The sequence below is a fragment of the Neoarius graeffei genome, chromosome 26 (assembly GCF_027579695.1).
Source record: "Neoarius graeffei isolate fNeoGra1 chromosome 26, fNeoGra1.pri, whole genome shotgun sequence".
NCBI lineage: Eukaryota > Metazoa > Chordata > Actinopteri > Siluriformes > Ariidae > Neoarius > Neoarius graeffei.
In genome coordinates, this window is record NC_083594.1 from 55,799,656 (window position 1) to 55,820,579 (window position 20,924).

The window sequence follows — 20,924 nt, forward strand, 5'->3', positions numbered from 1 at the left end:
CAAACACAAAAGCACCACCACACAGAGCACGGGACAACCATGATGTTAAAATGAGCAACAAGCTCACTACAGTCCATAGCGAGGAGCACAGGCACCACCCATGGCGAACCAAGGCCTGGAGGGAACCGACGCCCAAAACTGGGTCTGGAGCTACACCACAACCGGTGAACAAAACATTCAAACAAAAACAAAAAAACAAACATCAAACTACACAAACCCAAAAAAGAAAAACAAAAGGGAAAATAAAATAAAATACTCTGGTGAGAAGCAGCAGCCAGAATGCACACGGTGTACTCTCAACCAGAAACAAAACTGAAACTAAAAGGAACTGAACCCAGAACTGAACCATGTGGAACTCCTGGAGTAAATTCAGACTTGTGTCTCTAATAACACTTCATAACACAACACCTTTCTAAAGGGAAAGCGGTCAAATAGATCAAAGATATCTGACAAAAGTGAAACGCTTTTATTTATGTGTGAAATGTTTTATTTTATTTACAGCAACGACATGATTTCAAACATGATTAGTGTCAGGACTGTTTTTTCCCCCTCTGGAAACAACAGGTTACTCAAGATACAGCGTGCTGAACAAATACATGACAATATGAGAATTTTTGCTCGGCATGATTATTCTGGATGATGTGGAATTTCAGAGAATTTCATGAGCAGACGTCCAAACTTTCTGAACTAAAACAGGAAGATGAAAAAGTGCTAAGTTTCTTTAATAAATGGCCAACAGCTGGGAAATATTTATTAAAAGGCGAGCAGATCTCCTCTGGCCAGAGATCACACAAGTAGAATGTGAAATAGAAACAGAACTTTTTTAATATTAGACATCTTTCCGGAATCTGAGTACATTTCAGTGAGAGCTGTGGATGAGATGTAAAGTCCATTTGTTTCTGAGCTGCTTAAAAGTAAACCCCGTGACTGAAGCAGAGAGGCAGCTGCTGGATCGCTCCTGGATTCTGAAAAATATTAATCTGTGCAAACTGGTTAACTTCTGCACTGAAGCTTTTACAAAAATATTCCAGAGCTAGTTTGAGATTTAATGTCCAGGATTTCACAAGTGTACTTTGTATTAATTAGATCTTGCAAGATATTCCATTCATTCCATTTTATTTAGATTTAATGAGACAGTGTACTCGCTGAACCATCACCTGCCCTGAGGCCTGCTAGCCTGCTAGCGGTCTGCACGGAGAGCACATTTCTTTCATTATCAGGGCTCCGAAATCCAACAGATGGATTTTCAACCTCATTTTCATTCCTGTTCGATGTTCTGATTAAGTCTTTAACCAGCTGTTAGCTTGTGATGGTGTGTTGTTTGTCTCACTAACATTACACTGTGATGCTAATTGGGTTAGCTAATGTTTCCTGGGCATTAGCGAGTCTAGTTTCAAAGTTGCTAGCTCAATATGTAAGGTTAGTGTAAGGTTAGCCTGTTACCTGGCTTGACTTGCAAAAACAAATAATAATAATAATAATAATAATAATAATAGGCGGCACGGTGGTGTAGTGGTTAGCGCTGTCGCCTCACAGCAAGAAGGTCTGGGTTCGAGCCCCGTGGCCGGCGAGGGCCTTTCTGTGCGGAGTTTGCATGTTCTCCCCGTGTCCGCGTGGGTTTCCTCCGGGTGCTCCGGTTTCCCCCACAGTCCAAAGACATGCAGGTTAGGTTAACTGGTGACTCTAAATTGAGCGTAGGTGTGAATGTGAGTGTGAATGGTTGTCTGTGTCTATGTGTCAGCCCTGTGATGACCTGGCGACTTGTCCAGGGTGAACCCCGCCTTTCACCCGTAGTCAGCTGGGATAGGCTCCAGCTTGCCTGCGACCCTGTAGAAGGATAAAGCGGCTAGAGATAATGAGATGAGATGTTTGCACTGAGTCTGTGCTTTGTGGAGATGATTCTCAAGACTATGCCAGATTTCTTGGTTAGTGAGTGAAAGCAATTTTGAAAGTATAACACAGCAGGTGGAACAGACAAGATTTGATGCAGCATTATTAAAAACATCCTGCGTTAATTAGATGTACAGTAAGTGGAGCATCGTGATGTGTCTGGTTGTTCAGTTTAGCACATCATCTGTTACATTCCTGCACGACTTTCCCGCAGAAACGGCTCGCTGTTTGATTAACTGCACAAACTGTGTGGTTCAGTTTGCATCCAGTCACATCTGCTTCCTCAGATCCACCGGAGAGCTGCTGTCAAGAGAAAAACCTGGTGTTCAAACAGAAATGGCTGCCAAAATATCTGCTGCTGTGGGCCACAGGCACGAGATTAAAGCGGCAGTTCAGGAAATAAATTAAGCTGAAGAAATGTACCGTAGATAATTAACCAAGACATGTTCAGTGTGCAGCTTTGATTCTGTAGTGGAGCTACAAGGAGATTGTAGCTAATAGCTTTCAGGTTACACACACCCTCCTCACTATAAAATGCACTTCAACACCACCATCAGTCCACTGTGGGCGTGTCCCAAACACCACCACCTTATAAACTACGCAAACACCATCATCAGTCCACTGTGGGCGTGTCCCAAACAACAACACCTTATAAACTATGCAAACACCATCATCAGTCCACTGTGGGCGTGTCCCAAACAACAACACCTTATAAACTGCGCAAACACCATCATCAGTACATTGTGGGCGTGTCCCAAACAACAACACCTTATAAACTACGCAAACACCACCATCAGTCCATTGTGGGCGTGTCCCAAACCACACACCCTACAGGCTACACAAACACCACCATCAGTCCACTGTGGGTGTGTCCCAAACAACAACACCTTATAAACTATGCAAAACACCTTTATAAACTACACAAACACCATCATCAGTCCACTGTGGGCGTGTCCCAAACGACAACACCTTTATAAATTACAACCCCGATTCCAAAAAAGTTGGGACAAAGTACAAATTGTAAATAAAAACGGAATGCAATAATTTACAAATCTCAAAAACTGATATTGTATTCACAATAGAACATAGACAACATATCAAATGTCGAAAGTGAGACATTTTGAAATTTCATGCCAAATATTGGCTCATTTGAAATTTCATGACAGCAACACATCTCAAAGTTGGGACAGGGGCAATAAGAGGCTGGAAAAGTTAAAGGTACAAAAAAGGAACAGCTGGAGGACCAAATTGCAACTCATTAGGTCAACTGGCAATAGGTCATTAACATGACTGGGTATAAAAAGAGCATCTTGGAGTGGCAGTGGCTCTCAGAAGTAAAGATGGGAAGAGGATCACCAATCCCCCTAATTCTGTGCCCACAAATAGTGAAGCAATATCAGAAAGGAGTTCGACAGTGTAAAATTGCAAAGAGTTTGAACATATCATCATCTACAGTGCATAATATCATCAAAAGATTCAGAGAATCTGGAAGAATCTCTGTGCGTAAGGGTCAAGGCTGGAAAACCATACTGGGTGCCCGTGATCTTCGGGCCCTTAGACGGCACTGCATCGCATACAGGCATGCTTCTGTATTGGAAATCACAAAATGGGCTCAGGAATATTTCCAGAGAACATTATCTGTGAACACAATTCACCATGCCATCCGCCGTTGCCAGCTAAAACTCTATAGTTCAAAGAAGAAGCCGTATTTAAACATGATCCAGAAGCGCAGACGTCTTCTCTGGGCCAAGGCTCATTTAAAATGGACTGTGGCGAAGTGGAAAACTGTTCTGTGGTCAGACGAATCAAAATTTGAAGTTCTTTATGGAAATCAGGGACGCCGTGTCATTCGGACTAAAGAGGAGAAGGACGACCCAAGTTGTTATCAGCGCTCAGTTCAGAAGCCTGCATCTCTGATGGTATGGGGTTGCATTAGTGCGTGTGGCATGGGCAGCTTACACATCTGGAAAGACACCATCAATGCTGAAAGGTATATCCAGGTTCCAGAGCAACATATGCTCCCGTCCAGACGACTTCTCTTTCAGGGAAGACCTTGCATTTTCCAACATGACAATGCCAAACCACATACTGCATCAATTACAGCATCATGGCTGCGTAGAAGAAGGCTCCGGGTACTGAACTGGCCAGGCTGCAGTCCAGATCTTTCACCCATAGAAAACATTTGGCGCATCATAAAACGGAAGATACGACAAAAAAGACCTAAGACAGTTGAGCAACTAGAATCCTACATTAGACAAGAATGGGTTAACATTCCTATCCCTAAACTTGAGCAACTTGTCTCCTCAGTCCCCAGACGTTTACAGACTGTTGTAAAGAGAAAAGGGGATGTCTCACAGTGGTAAACATGGCCTTGTCCCAACTTTTTTGAGATGTGGTGTTGTCATGAAATTTAAAATCACCTAATTTTTCTCTTTAAATGATTCATTCTCAGTTTAAACATTTGATGTCATCTATGTTCTATTCTGAATAAAATATGGAATTTTGAAACTTCCACATCATTGCATTCCGTTTTTATTTACAATTTGTACTTTGTCCCAACTTTTTTAGAATCGGGGTTGTACACAAACACCATCATCAGTCCACTGTGGGTGTGTCCCAAACAACAACACCTTATGAATTACACACACACCATCATTGGTCCACTGTAGGTAACACAGTCCGTCTAAGAACTACAACAGCCCGTCTCTTTAAGAAACTACATTTCCCATCAGCCAACTTCCGCATTGACCTACATCACGCATAGGCGGGATCACCAACGTCACATCCTCCAGGAAGGCATAAGTAACCCGGAAACTCCTAGCTCTCTCTCTCTCTCGTCTTGGACTTCAAGCCGTCCGGACACAAAGAGATACCCTGCACCAGAAAACCCAAGAAAAGACGTTTTTTTTTGCAAGATCCACGATTTAGTGCGATTTCCTTGTTTACCACTGGCCACGGTAAAAATCCAGAATCGCACGATTTTAAACTCAGTGTTACAACCGTTTTTTGCTTGTCTATCAGTAACGTTACCAAACTGCCGCCAAGCAGTTAATTCTGTTAGAGTTTTGCTAGGAATCGAACCCGGGTCGCTGGTGTAGTGATCCAGCAAACCCCCACTAGGCCACCAGGGGAATGACTCAAGGGCAGAGGCATGAGGCGAAAGTAGAGTATCAAAAAAAAAAAGTTTATTTACACTATATACACTATATACAATCCAGGGCAAAAAACAAAAAGTATAATCCAATGCTGAGAAGACAAAGGGAAAAAATAAAAAATCCAACAATTCAAAGTCCAAAAAAAAGAAAAGGCAAAAATGCAAAACGCTCAGAAGATCCAAAAGTACAAAGTCCAAAGAAAGCAAAAAATATCAAAAAACACAAGGGCACAGGCAAGGTACATGGGACAGAGGAAATAGCACTAGACAGCATAGCATAAAGACTCCGTGACTAGGGACTGAACTGAGGGAGTATATATACACAAAATAAATTGAACACAGGTGACGATAATGAGGACTAGGCGGGGCACAAGGCACATGAAAACAAAAGGCACATGGTAGTCAAAACAAACACAGAACACAGAAGCGGAGGTGGCCTCTAGAGGCCAAAACGAACATGACAAGAAAAACATAACAGCGGCCTCTAGAGGCCAAGACAGTCCCCAGTCCTAACAGGACCCCCCCCAGGAGCGTCTCCTGACGTTCCCAGGGCGATCCGGATGGGCCGAATGGAAGTCCCGACAAAGTTCTTTATCTAATATGTCCCGAGCTGGGACCCAGCAGCGCTCCTCAGGGCCATAGCCCTCCCAGTCCACTAAATATTGGAGCCCACCACGGACCCGGCGGGAGTCAAGCAGGCGATGCACAGTGAACACAGTCTGACCCTGGAAGATGCGGGGGGGGGGGGGGGGGGGGGGGGGGGATTCCTTGGGGCAGGGGCATACGTGGAAGACAATACGGGCCGCAACAGGGAAACATGGAATGTGGGGTTGATCCTTAGCGTTCGTGGTAACTGGAGCCGGTAGGAGACAGGGTTCACCCTGCGCACAACTTTGAAGGGACCAATGTAGCGAGGAGCAAGCTTGCGGTTCTCCACCCATAGTGGAAGGTCCTTGGCGGACAGCCAAACCCGCTGCCCAGGGCGGAAAACGTGGGCAGGCCTTCTATGGCGGTTGGCCTGAGTCTGGTTGGTTCTGGAGGTCTGGATGAGGGTCCTCCTGACCTTGCTCCAGGTCTTGCGACACCGTCTCACATATTGGTTGACCGAGGGCACCCCAGCATCCTCCTCCTGGTCCGGGAACAGAGGTGGCTGGAACCCGAATTGGCACTGGAATGACGACAGCTTGGTGGCCGATGACTGCAGGGTGTTGTGGGCGTACTCTGCCCATGGCAGCCAGGTGCTCCACGATGTCGGGTTATCCATCGCCAGGCCTCGCAGGGTGGTTTCCAGGTCCTGGTTGAGCCTCTCCGTCTGGCCATTGGACTGGGGGTGGAACCCAGAGGAGAGGCTGGCAGTGGCTCCGATGAGCTTGCAAAACCCGTGCCACACTCAGGAGGAGAACTGGGGCCCCCGGTCTGAGACGATGTCCTGTGGGAGACCAAAGACTCGGAAGACATGATTAAATATTAATTTAGCTGTGTCAAGGGCAGAAGGGAGCTTGCACAGTGGTATGAAGCGGCAGGCCTTAGAGAATCTGTCGACTATTACCAAAATGACAGTGTTACCTTGTGAGTCTGGCAGGCCCGTGATGAAGTCGACCGCCACATGGGACCAGGGATGCCGGGGAATAGGCAGAGGATGCAGGAGACCCTGGGGACACTGTCGTGGATTCTTGGTTCTGGTGCAGATATCACAGGACAGGACGAATGATCTCACTTCCTTCTCCATGTTTGGCCACCAGAAGCGTCTTTTCAAGAAGTCCAGGGTCCTCTGAGCTCCCGGGTGGGCGGCTTGACGAGGGACGTACAGGAGGCCCGGTGGCCCCATCCCAAGACCAGGGTCCTGGCGTTGAGCTTGTCGGACGGCCTCCTCAACACCCCAGCGGACAGGGGCCACAATCCGGGACACAGGGATAATAGGCCCAACTTCACTCTCCCTGTTGTTGGGCGAGAACAGCCTGGAGAGCGCGTCCGGTTTGGTGTTCTTAGAGCCCAGGCGGTATGATAGGATGAAATTGAATCGGCTGAAAAACAAGGCCCACCTAGCCTGTCGTGGGTTCAGCCTCTTGGCTTGCTGGAGGTACTCCAGGTTCTTGTGGTCCATCCAACCCAGGAATGGATGTTGCGCTCCTTCCAGCCAGTGCCTCCACTCCTCAAGAGCCAGTTTCACCGCAAGCAGTTCCTGATCCCCCACATCATACCGGGACTCCGCAGGGCTCAGGCGGTGGGAGAAGTATGCGCAGGGGTGCAGCTTACCCTCCGAGCGTTGGGATAGAACCGCGCCGACACCACTGTCCGAGGCGTCTACCTCGACGATGAATGGTTGAGAATTGTCCGGGAGGACCAGGATGGGTGCCGTGCAGAAGCGGTGCTTGAGGTCTTTAAACGCCTTTTCTGCCTGAGGAGACCAGACATAAGAGCCACCAGTCCTTTTGGTGAGATCTGACATGGGTGCTGCTACGGAACTGAAGTTCCTGACGAACTTGCGGTAAAAATGAGCAAATCCTAAGAACCGCTGCACCTCCTTGACGGACTTGGGAATGGGCCAGTCCCGGACGGCCAGGGTCTTGGCTGGGTCCATTTGGAGTTGTCCCGTCCGTACAATAAATCCCAGGAAGGAGACCTCGGGAACATGAAACTCGCACTTCTGGGTCTTCGCAAACAGATTGTTCCATAGCAGCCTCTGGAGAACCTGGCGGACATGGTGGCGGTGCTACTGCAAGGCCTTAGAGAATATTAAGATGTCATCGAGGTAGACGAAAACATGCAGATTGATCATGTCCCTCAAGACATCGTTGATAAGGGCCTGAAAAACAGCTGGTGCGTTGGTGAGTCCGAAGGGCATCACCTGGTACTCGTAGTGCCCTGACGGGGTGTTAAAGGCAGTCTTCCACTCATCTCCCTGTCGGATACGGATGAGGTGGTATGCGTTCCGTAAGTCCAACTTGGTGAAGACAGTGGCGCCTTGGAGCAGGTCGAATGCTGTGGACATCAGCGGAAGGGGATAGCGGTTGCGCACAGTGATCTTGTTCAGGCCCCTGTAGTCAATACATGGTCGGAGCCCCCCATCCTTCTTGCCGACAAAGAAGAAGCCAGCACCAGCAGGTGAGGTGGAGGGTCGAATGAACCCCGAGACCAGGGTGTCCTTGAGGTATTCCTCCATGGCCTTGCGTTCTGGTTGAGAGAGGGAGAACAGTCTGCCCCGAGGAGGGGTAGTCCCAGGGAGCAAGTCGATGGCACAGTCGTAGGCACGGTGCGGAGGAAGAACGGCGGCCCTGCTTTTGCTAAAGACTTCTTTGAGGTCCCAGTACTCTGTGGGAACTTGAGATAACTCGGTGAGATCAGGAAGCTCGGCAGGAGACACAGGAGAGCTAGAGAGCAGACAAGAGGCATGGCATGCAGGACCCCATTCCACAACCTGGCTTGTTACCCAGTCTATACGAGGGTTGTGGCGGGTAAGCCAAGGAAGGCCTAGAATCACCGGGAACTCTGGTGAATGAATCAGGTGCAGGGATATTTCTTCTTTGTGAGCTTGAGACTGGAAAAAGACTGGAGAAGTAACTTGGGTGACTCTTCCGTCACCTAAAGCTTGGCCATCGAGGGCAGACACAGACAGCGGGATTTCAAGAGGAGCAGTAGGGACATTGATACTTTGGGCGAAGTGAACATCCATAAAGTTTCCAGCCGCCCCGGAGTCTAACAAGGCTTGACAAGAGTGGACGGACTCACCCCAGGAGATGGAGACCAGGATGTAGACTCCTTGGCCAGGGAGTTCGGGAGAGAGGGTAGGCCCCGTCACAACCCTCCCTCGGCTGGACGGGGCGGTCCTTTTCCCGAGAGCTCGGGACATGATGCCCGGAAATGGCCAGGCTTGCCACAGTAGATGCAGCACTTGTCCCTCCTTCTGCGCTCCCTCTCAGATGCAGAGAGACGAGTACGGCCCACTTGCATGGGCTCTGGACAGTCACTGGAGGGGGTAGACAGGCTCCATGTTGAGGCAGTGAGGCCGGGGAGGCTCAGGACTTGGCGGCGTTCTCTCATCTTGTTGTCAAGGCGAATGGCATGGGAAGTCAGTGTTTTGAGGTCACTTGGGCATCCGATAGAGGCCAGACCATCCTTGATGGGGTCAGACAGACCATGGTGGAAGGCTGAAACCAGGGCAGTCTCGTTCCATCCACTGACTGCTGCGAGTGTCCGGAACGAGATGGCGTAGTCTGCAACGCTTCCTCCTTGTCGGATGGACATAAGCTTTCTGGCTGCGTCTTTACTGGTGTCTGCCTGATCGAAGACGCGAAGCATCTCCTCCATAAACAGCTTGAAGTCAGAACACTCGGATCCCTGTCTCTGCCAGATAGCTGTTGCCCAAGCTCGTGCCTTACCAGCTAACAAGGTTATCACAAAGGCAATCTTGCGGCGATCCGTAGTGTAGGTGGTAGGCTGGAGCTCAAAGGTGAGTTGGCACTGGGTAAGAAACTCCCGGCACTCACCGTGCTTGCCATCATACCTCTGTGGTGCAGGAAGGCTGGGGTTGCGAGGTGAAGGAGGAGGCGTGGCGGGAGGCACTGGAGCAGGAGCAGATGGTGGAACAGGAGCCGGATCAGGATATGCAGGCAGAGGAGTCAGCTGTGCCAGGGTTTTCCCAATCTGCTGAAGCAGTACCTCGTGGCGAGCAAGGGCCTCACGTTGGCTTGCAAGCGTACGTCCATGAGCGTCCATTGTCGCTCCGAAGCGTGTCAAAGCTGCCATAATTCCCTGAAGGTTGGCCGGGTAGACAGTTGAAGCAGCCTCTGCTGAGTCGGAATCTTTCTGTTAGGGTTTTGCTGGGAATCGAACCTGGGTCGCTGGTATAGTGATCCAGCAAACCCCCACTAGGCCACCAGGGGAATGACTCAAGGGCAGAGGCGTGAGGCGAAAGTAGAGTATCAAAAAAAAAAAAACAGTTTATTTACACTATATACACTATATACAATCCAGGGCAAAAAACAAAAAGTATAATCCAACGCTGAGAAGACAAAGGGAAAAAATAAAAAAAATCCAACAATTCAAAGTCCAAAAAAAAGAAAAGGCAAAAATGCAAAATGCTCAGAAGATCCAAAAGTACAAAGTCCAAAGAAAGCAAAAAATATCAAAAAACACAAGGGCACAGGCAAGGTACATGGGACAAAGGAACTAGCACTAGACAGCATAGCATAAAGACTCTGTGACTAGGGACTGAACTGAGGGAGTATATATACACAAAATAAATTGAACACAGGTGACGATAATGAGAACTAGGCGAGGCACAAGGCACATGAAAACAAAAGGCACATGGTAGTCAAAACAAACACAGAACACAGAAGCAGAGGTGGCCTCTAGAGGCCAAAACGAACATGACAAGAAAAACATAACAGCGGCCTCTAGAGGCCAAGACAGTCCCCAGTCCTAACAAATTCAAAATTAGAAGCGACCAGATCCTTCTAATTTTAAAGCACTGTGCACATTGTCTGATCAGAGACTTTCTTTTCATCACGAGTGGCCACGCGTCGGACCAAGAAATTCTCTGCGCCTCACGGAGGCCTTCACAACGGTGAAACTCCAAAAGTCTCGGAACATATCTCCATCATCTTGCTATAAGCAAGATACTGAAGTAAGACTGGCAATTTTGGGGCATAAAACTAGTCTTAGGAATTAGCTTTATGAAGCAGTGTGAATTTAAACTCAGGAACTGTTTAAGTGTGCACACTGATTTTGTGTTCCATAATTGTTCTATGTTCTCTCAGTTGTTTGTTTAATAGATAAGGTTTTGCATGCTCTCTCTCTTTTCCTTTCTAACACTTTAATTTCATTATTACACATATTTGACCTCATCAAGATTTCAGTGGATTTAGTTGTGTTATAAGCTAGTGGAGTTAGCTACCAAGGCTAATCTTTGTCTCCACACGTGGCCACAGGCCTCACAAACACACCTTAGCTAGCATTCCATTGTCTTAGCTAGCAATACAAGGCTAATCTTTGTCTCCACACGTGGCCACAGGCCTCACAAACACATCTTAGCTAGCAACCAAGGCTAACTCTTTGTTCCACTTAGAAACACGTGGTCACCTCTCCCACGTGGTGACCCCAACCCCTCAGATAACACACAAACACACACACACCTCAGATAAGATTCCAATCACTCTCACACATCACTCTCACACACACACACACACAACACACACACTGTTTGCTGAAGATTTCAATTGCTATTATTCATTTTTTTTATCTTTGCTATAATAAATTAAATTAATTATTGAAACTGTGTGTGTTTTTGTTGTCCCAATATTTTTGAAGTCGCCCAATCGCAAAAGAATTCCAAGGTGCATATGAGTTATGTAATACGGTAAGTGATCATAATAATTTGGAATATACCATAATTTAGCTGTTTGGTAATTTATTATTAAGCACCAAAATTAATGGTATTATTAATGAGTGATTTAATGATTTAATGAGACTGATTTAATGAGATTGATCACTTAATTACAAATTGCACCTACACCACTGTGGGCGTGTCCCAAACAACAACACCTTTATAAATTACACACACACCATCATCAGTCCACTGTGGGCGTGTCCCAAACGACAACACCTTTATAAATTACACAAACACCATCATCAGTCCACTGTGGGCGTGTCCCAAACCACAACACCTTATAAACTACACACACACCATCATCAGTCCACTGTGGGCGTGTCCCAAACCCCAGTTGCCATTCATCTACCTTCAGTGCATAATGTTAGTCTTTATTTTTTTTAACATACACCATTTAGAGACCTAGTGGAGTGCATTACGGGATCTTATCAGTATTTCTCACCTGTGATGGCTTCTCTCAGGTCCTTGGTGATGATGTCCATGTAATCAGGATCTACAAAGTACAGGTGTTTATCAATGGGTGGAGTCACAGCTCTTCTAAACACCTGGTAATTAGAGTGTCCAGTAGAAACAGCCAGCACAGACACGCCTTCCTCGTGCAGCTCTGCTATTGGACTGTTGACGTTTCCTGGCTCCACGCCATCTGTGAGCCATAGGAGCACTCTGGGTGGAGCTTCCTGTCCTTCCGGTCGCCACAGTAAACTCTGAGCCATGAGCAGTGCTGTTTCCGTCTTGGTGTCACCACGAAGCTGTGGTGTTCTCAGTAGCGCGTCCTGCAGAGTGTTCTGACTGTTGTGGGCACTGAAGTTAAACTCCACATGCGGCTCCGTGTCCACCTGCACCAGTGCCACCCTGACGTGGCCACGCCCAACCTGGAAAGGGCTGAGCAAGTTGGACAGGAAGTGGAGCATGTGGGAGAACTCGTAGAAGGAGACACTTCCAGATGAGTCCAGCAGGAGCAAGACGTCGCCCTCGCAGCAGTCAAATCCTGCGAGAGAAAAGAGGACAGAAAATTCATCTTCATACTCGATTCTCTCTGATCGCTTCTTCTTCCAGAAGTAACATGATATTAAAATCAGAAATTAATTAGGAGTCTCTGAGTCCCCCCTCCTTCCTCAAGCATCTTGCACAGTGTTAAGGTGGGAAGCCAATTCCAGCGGGTAATGAACTCCATCCTCACAGCCAGTGGGGTGTTTGTGTTAATAATTGGTGCCTGCAGGGGGTTTATTATTTATCAGAGTGAATTATTCACTGTTCCATCTGAGCCAGGCTTCAAGATTAAAACAAGTCCTGCTCAGGCAATCTCCTATTGATTAACTCTGAGAAAAGTGAAGGGTAGAGGGAAAGACGGAGATGAACAGAGTGGGTGGAGAAGGGTGGGGCTCTCGGAAGAGTAGAAACGATTACACTCCTACAAATCCAACTCTTTCTGAGTTACAGCTAATCTTCAACCAATTAGCAGATGAGTCATCAATGTTTAACAGGAAATGTTCTGCAATTAACAAACTCCGTGTCATTTGATGACATTTTCTGGAGAAGTGGATCAGATCCTCGCTCAATTCAGTTTTAGTGAATAATACAATGTCTGTGTTTGATGGGAAGAAATGAAACCACCATCTCACAGAAATGACAGAACACAGAGAAAGACATATTGTGGACATGAAAATGGGGTGCAGATTTGATCTGGTTTTTTTTGTTACCATTCAGTCTCAACACAATAGTGAGGAAAGAAAAATGAGAGAAAACGTGTCGTTAGCAATGACGAGTCATTTTTAAAGTAGTTGTCATAGTGTTGTGTAACGTATTAACTTAAAGAACACGACGATCTGAATTGAAGACATTTAATTTTGTAAATGTCTAAAAAAAAGTTACTGTATGAACATTTGAAAATCCAGTGTTTTATAAAATGTCCTTTTCTCTCCATTGCCCCACTCACAAACCAGCAACCATTTTCCATTAATGAGAAAAAAAACAACTCAAATCAGAAATTAACAAACCAAAAAGCCAAAAATAAAGAGATTTAGAATTGAGTATCAGGGTAAGAATTACAGATAAAGATGACTTCTTGTTTATTACAATTCTGCACCTTGAAGACTTAAAACTAACACATCAGTGAAATCGGCCAATCCTCTGTGTTTAAACATAAAGGCCAGAATTTATCACGTATGTTCACTTTAAATTGTAGACACCGAGTGTGACTAATGATGGCGGTGCTCGAATGTGCTGTGTATCAGAGTCAAATTTTTGTTAATTCTCTTCAAAACAATATCACGGATATTTATACACCTTATTTCTTCTCCACGAAAAAAATATTAGGAAAATAATTTATTTTTAGGAAGGATACAAAATTTCCCTCAGTGATCTGATCTTTCACAGCACTAGACAGCAAATGGCCCTTTTCCACTACCCTTTTTCAGCTCACTTCAGCTCACTTCAGCCCGACACGGCTCGCGTTTCGACTACCTTAGAGCAGCACGACTCAGCTCGCTTCAGCCCTGCTTAGCACCCAAAACTCGCACAGTTTTGGAGTAGGGCTGAAGCAAGCCAAACCGAGCCGAGTGGGGCTAGGGGCGTGAGCAGACACACCCCTGTGCACTGATTGGTGAGGAGGAGTGTCCTCACACGCCCCGCGAGCACGCTGGGATCTGTAAACACCGTAAACCCGGAAGAAGAATAATTATGAATTACGAGAATTTCTGAAGCCTTATGCGCCTCGCCTCATCTATACGCTCTTGCCAGTAACTGTTGGCGTTGTCGGTGACAACAAGCCACAGCACCAAGACCAGCAACACTAACGACTCCATGTTTATTGTTTACTATCCGGGTCGTGAGACTACCGCTTAAAAGGTCACTGATGTCACTGTTTGTGCCGCCTAACGACATCACGTGACGTCCACCCACTTTCGCTAACTCCACCCAATGTGTCCACCCACTTCCAGCCAGCACGGTTCAGTGCGGTTGTAGTCGAAATGCAACTCCAACAGCCCCACTCAGCTCGACTCAGCCCAACTCGGCACGGCACGGCTCAGCCCAACTCAGCCGTGTTGGTAGTGGAAAAGCGGCATAAGTGTTCTAGCGATTTCCCTGGAAAATCAAGTCAACATGAGGAATTCGACCACTAGGGGGGAATCATGAGTTTCAAGCTGATTGAACTAACCGTGAATGAGCTGGAAGTGACAACAAAACACACGGACCGATGACGAATATCACAGAAAAAACCAAGATGGCGGCACCCATGAGTTTGGTGTGTTGCATCACACAACATTAAAAAACGCTTAAAGTAAAAGCTCATCACAACGCCACACAAAATTAACAATATATTCTGTAAATATGTTATTTATTCTTGAATCGACACAAGTTTTATGGAGATGAAACACTTTTAAATGTCTTTAAAGGCCAAATGGAAACACGCTGTTCTCCCAGACAGACGTAGAGGAGGTTCATCAGCACAGCAACGCGCTGTCAAAGCTAACACGTAGCATATCTGTGATATACACACAGTAAACCTTATAATGGAACAAAATCACAGGAAATGAATTTATTCAGCATTTTTCAAAGGGAAAAGTCTATTTCATGGAAACACACTGACATGTAAAGCAAAAGTTACAAGAGATTTTTAAAAACATTTCCACTTTCATCAACAACTGATGGAGATTTAGATTCTGAAACGCAGCAGAAACATCAGCTGAGACTCGGAGGAACAGAGAGAACGAGAGCAGAACTCATCACGACCATGGAAGTCACAGCAGGTTCCCAGGTAAAGTGTGACCTCTGCTCAGAATTTAGGGATCTTTGTAATCCTGCAGTGTTTATGTTCATAATTTATTTGTTTCGTGAGCAGAGTGAGCTTCACATTCCAGGATCTTCAGGTCGAGTTCAGAGTGTGAGAGGATTAAATAAAACAGTACAGACGCAGTCACACAGCTTTCAATCATCAACCTCACGACCTCAAACAGCTCACGAAACGGAAATGTGCTCATCACAGCGGGCATGTCAGGACACACACACACACACACACACACACACACACACACACAGGTATTCCCCTGAGGCACAGAGACAGACTGGATGTTAAACATCATCTATAGTGTATCCACTATTACATAATTTATTCCACAGTCTCTGCCTGTTTAGATGATGTATGGAAAAAGGTGAGCTTTACTCTCTGAATGAACACACACACACACACACACACACACACACACACACACACACACACACACACTTCCACAAAGCTCTGCAGTCATAAAAATCAGAAAATGAGCATGACCCTGTGGAGTCATCAACACACACACGCACACAATCATCACAGAAAATTTCTGCTCACAGACAAAAAAAAAAGGTTTATTTTTTTAATCACCACCACACACTCCAGTGCTGAGCAGAGATACGATCAGGAAAAGAGGGATGTAAAGAGAGAAAAAAGAGAGAGTGACCATGAGAAATAATGAAAGGAAGCACATACTAACAGTGAGCTCGAATTCATCTCACCAGTTTGTGCTTTTCCTGTCATCAAAGTCATGAGAACGGAGTTGCTAGGCAACCGGGAAACATAAACAGAGTGCAAGATCGCAAATGGCTAATCTCATCTCATCTCATTATCTCTAGCCGCTTTATCCTTCTACAGGGTCGCAGGCAAGCTGGAGCCTATCCCAGCTGACTACGGGCGAAAGGCGGGGTTCACCCTGGACAAGTCGCCAGGTCATCACAGGGCTGACACATAGACACAGACAACCATTCACACTCACATTCACACCTACGCTCAATTTAGAGTCACCAGTTAACCTAACCTGCATGTCTTTGGACTGTGGGGGAAACCGGAGCACCCGGAGGAAACCCACGTGGACACGGGGAGAACATGCAAACTCCGCACAGAAAGGCCCTCGCCGGCCACGGGGCTCGAACCCGGACCTTCCTGCTGTGAGGCGACAGCGCTAACCACTACACCACCGTGCCGCCCACAAATGGCTAATATTTTAGCGAACTTGAATGAAGTTGTAAAGTGTGACAGAAACGTTCACATTTCTGTTTGTAGATTTCTGAGAAAAGACTAAAATGACACTGTGATCACTATCGACTGGACAAAACAGAAAAAGTTAAGCTGTCACACGTCTAGCACCTCTGCTGGCTGGCCGCGGTATCATTTTTAGCCCCGCCCATCCCAATATGTTTCAATGACAAAACCATTTCATCTGTTGATATATGCACATTTTTATTTACCCAGAAATTTGATTAAAAACATTATTCTACTACATTGTAAGAAGGCGTGGCTACAGTTGAAAGTGAACTGACCAACAGCCTTGGTGATGCACTGGACCTTGGTTTTGGTAGGATGGGGCGGGGCTTGACACACACATAGGTGTCCCTGACCTTGACTCTTGACTCTGACTTCACTTTGAGAGGATGGCGTGTAACGGAGCTACGCCGTCCATGTTTTTTATCATCGCCGGTAATTCCACTGAGCAGCTAACCGGGCTTACATGAGTTCCGTCATACTGGAAAATGTCCATATTGCACGGCAGCTTGTGAACTCAGAAGCGTGAGCTGTTCATGTGTCTCTTCTCAGAAAGATTCCCTCCCTGTGACACGGCTGTACTGAGGCACCATAACTGTGTTCTGATCTGAAGCTGGACCGAGTTCCTGCTGCGGTGGGCAGACTTGCTCTCTCACTATGGAATCACATGACCCACTTTCAGTCCCACTCCTCCACAGCGTTTCCTCACCCATCAGGTTGTGGCCTAAATAGTGCCCTCGAGCTCTGCAGTGTGTGTCGCTATTGAAGTTCAGTGCTGGAGGACACAAGGGGAAAAAAGTGAGAATTTGGACTGGGAGTGTGAATGTCGAATCCCTCTACAGTTCAGTGATTTTAACTCAGAGTGCTATGATTATGAAACAATTCTCTTTGGATCTTAATTCTGTACATGATGGGGTGTGTGTGTGTGAGAGAGAGAGAGACTTCAGAGAAAGATTTATGATTTTTTTCATGCTGTATTTGAGCCGTTTAATTTATTTTAACATTTTGATGATGGAGATCTGGGCATGAACACAGAATCATTTAAAGAGAGAAATGAGATGCATCATCATTTTCCCCACCACTGATTTGGACAATCCTTCATTCCACTCTCTCTCTCTCTCTCTCTCTCTCCCCCTCACACACACATCAACACAATTTTGTTGTCCGTAAGTGCTGATATTTCTGCATCTCTCCTGCCATGGACACGCTGCCTGTTCAGTGAAGTGTGAATGTGAAACTCATGAACAGAAACATGATCTAGTTCCAATGGTTCCTTCAGTGGTTCCTCTGGGGTTCTTCTTGACCCCGCTGAGGATCCTCAGCTGGGTGTCCACTCCTCTGGAGATGAGCCACAGGACTAAATCTTCTCATTTCTCTAACTGTGGACTGATGAATATCTAATCTCTTTGAGATTGCTTTTTAACCCTTTCCTGCTTTATGCAAATCAGCAATTCTTGATCTGAGATCTCTTTTGTGAGGTATGGTTCATATCAGCAGATGATTGTTGTGAGTAGCAAACTCGGAGTGTGTGAGTGTTGAAGTATCTCAAACCCACATCTCCAGTCTCGGGTCATTGATTAGACTCCAGGTTTGTTAACTCCTGACTCCAATACACTTTAGTTTGGGGTGTTTTTCCAAAACACAGTGTGAATGTTTGATGTCTTCAATATGGACAAGGACAAAGCAATAGCTTGTGTGTTATTAGTTCAAACAGATTGTGTGTGTTCGGTGCTGGAGCTGAGATGGAGATCGAATCAGATCTGAAGATAAACTGAGACAGAAATGCAGGTAACTCCAAAGCTGCACTTCCTTTTTCTTGCTGCTGTATAAATGACACTTCAGTAAAATGGTTTTCTTCTCATCTCCCAGTTTTATTAGTCAGTGTTCATTCCCTTCATTCTCGGTTCAAAACACACAAAACAATAGTAATGTTTAATTAATTCGATAATAATTTTTCCTGAAGATCAGACACTGTGAAGTTGATCAGACTCAGATTAAACACGCAGAGTTCCACTCGAGCTCTGAGACCCATCTCTCTCTCTCTCTCTCTCTCTCTCCTGGGCCAGCCACTGACTCTCAGCCCACTGACTCTCAGCCCACTGACTCTCAGCCCACTGACTCTCAGCCCACTCTCGAATCATGACTCCCACTGCGTGTGTGTGTGCGTGCACGCGCCCCCCCGGCTCACCTGAACCAGGTGTTGCATCTCGCGCGCAGCTCCGCGGCACGCACGCGCTCTGCAGCAGCAGGAAGCACGCGACCCCGAGCAGCCTCATGCTCACACGCGCGGGCAGGTGATTCAGAACCGGAAGTGAAGTGCAGCGCCGTTCCCCTTACCCAGCAGCGTCCATCCCTCTGAGGCGCGCGCGCTTCTCTCCAGATGAGCTCGGTTTAGTTGCGCTGGTGCTCTGTGGAGCTCCTCAGCAGGAAGAAACTCCGCCTCTCCTTCCTTTCACCTGTCCATCTCCCTCACCTGAGACACGCCCCCCTCAGGCTCACGTGAGTGTAGAGCCTCATGTCAGTGTCGCGCGCGTCTCAGCTCTCAGTTGATGATGGTGATGAAGATCGGTATCTCGCGCACATTTTCATTTCTCTCCGCTGTTTTTTTTCTTTACCCTCCGCCTGCCCCTCCCTCCATCCTTTCTGCCCCGCCCCTCTGTGACTCAGTCCATTTTTTTTGTCCCAGGAGATTTTCTCTTTTTAACCCACTGCACAGCTCTGTGGCACAGAGAGTTCTTCAGCACTGACCATGACTCATTCAGATGATGAACGCAGTCAGTTTGAGTGAAGACACCATGCAGTGTGAGCTGCGATATATGAGCTGCGATATGAGTTGCGGTGTGAGCTGCGGTGTGAGCTGCGATATATGAGCTGCGATATGAGTTGCGGTGTGAGCTGCGATATATGAGCTGCGGTGTGAGCTGCAGTATGAGCTGCGGTGTGAGCTGCGGTGTAAGCTGCGATATGAGCTGCGGTATGACCTGCCGTGTGAGCTGCAGTTTGAGCTGCGGTTTGAACTGCGGTATGAGCTGCGGTGTGAGTTGTGGTGTGAGCTGCAGTGTGAGCTGCAGTTTGAGGTGCGGTGTGAGCTGCGGTGTGAGCTGCAGTTTGAGCTGTGGTGTGAGCTGCCATGTGAGCTGTAGTGTGAGCTGCAATATGAGCTGCAATATGAGCTGCGATATGAGCTGCGGTGTGAGTTGTGGTATAAGCTGCCGTGTGAGCTGCAGTTTGAACTGTGGTATGAGCTGCAGTGTGAGCTGCGGTATGAGCTGCAATATGAGCTGCAGTGTGAGCTGCGATATGAGCTGCGGTGTGAGCTGCAGTGTGAGCTGCGGTATGAGCTGCGATGTGAGCTGCGGTGTGAGCTGCAGTTTGAGCTGTGGTGTGAGCTGCGGTGTGAGCTGCAGTTTGAGCTGTGGTGTGAGCTGCCATGTGAGCTGCAGTGTGAGCTGCGGTATGAGCTGCAGTGTGAGCTGTGATATGAGCTGCGGTGTGACCTGCGGTGTGAGCTGCGATATGAGCTGCGGTGTGAGCTGTGATATGAGCTGCGGTGTGAGCTGCGGTGTGAGCTGCGATATGAGCTGCAGTATGAGCTGCGGTGTGAGCTGCAGTTTGAGCTGCGGTATGAGCTGCAGTGTGAGCTGCGATATGAGCTGCAGTGTGAGCTGCGATATGAGCTGCGGTGTGAGCTGCGGTATGAGCTGCAGTGTGAGCTGCGATATGAGCTGCAGTGTGAGCTGCGATATGAGCTGCAGTGTGAGCTGCGATATGAGCTGCAGTGTGAGCTGCGATATGAGCTGCGGTGTGAGCTGCGGTATGAGCTGCAGTATGAGCTGCGGTGTGAGCTGCAGTTTGAGCTGCGGTGTGAGCTGCAGTGTGAGCTGCGATATGAGCTGCAGTATGAGCTGCGATGTGAGCTGCGGTATGAGCTGCAGTGTGAGCGGCGGTGTGAGCTGCGATATGAGCTGCGGTGTGAGTTGCGGTATAAGCTGCCGTGTGAGCTGCAGTATGAGCTGCAATATGAGCTGCAGTGTGAGCTGCGATATGAGCTGCGGTGTGAGCTGCAGTGTGAGCTGTGATATGAGCTGCGGTGTGAGCTGCGATATGAGCTGCGGTGTGAGCTGCGGTGTGAGCTGCGATATGAGCTGCAATGTGAGCTGCAGTGTGAGCTGCGGTATGAGCTGCAGTTTGAACTGCGGTATGAGCTGCAGTGTGAGCTGCGATATGAGCTGCAGTGTGAGCTGCGATATGAGCTGCGGGGTGAGCTGCGATATGAGCTGCGGTGTGAGTTGCGGTATAAGCTGCCATGTGAGCTGCAGTTTGAACTGCGGTATGAGCTGCGGTGTGAGCTGCAGTATGAGCTGCAATATGAGCTGCAGTGTGAGCTGCGATATGAGCTGCAGTATGAGCTGCGGTGTGAGCTGCGATATAAGCTGTGGTATGAGCTGCGGTATGAGCTGCAGTGTGAGCTGCGGTGT

General features: G+C 47.3%; 1 protein-coding gene across 3 annotated transcripts in view; it reads right to left on the bottom strand.

Annotated features, from left to right (window-relative positions):
* Positions 1–19,040, bottom strand: part of LOC132874365 (von Willebrand factor A domain-containing protein 1-like) — a 31,329-nt gene extending 12,289 nt beyond the window's left edge. For 2 of the 3 annotated variants that reach the window (XM_060910494.1, XM_060910493.1), the window contains exons 1-2: positions 18,635–19,040; positions 11,875–12,420 (exon numbers count right to left, since the gene is read on the bottom strand). In XM_060910494.1, coding sequence (XP_060766477.1) covers positions 11,875–12,420; positions 18,635–18,722 — 634 coding nt within the window. In that variant the 5' untranslated portion in view covers positions 18,723–19,040. Of the gene's footprint in view, positions 1–11,874; positions 12,421–17,155; positions 17,219–18,634 lie in introns of those variants that run through there. The other variant, XM_060910495.1, reaches the window with a different exon arrangement.
* Between the last annotated feature and the right edge of the window lie 1,884 nt (positions 19,041–20,924).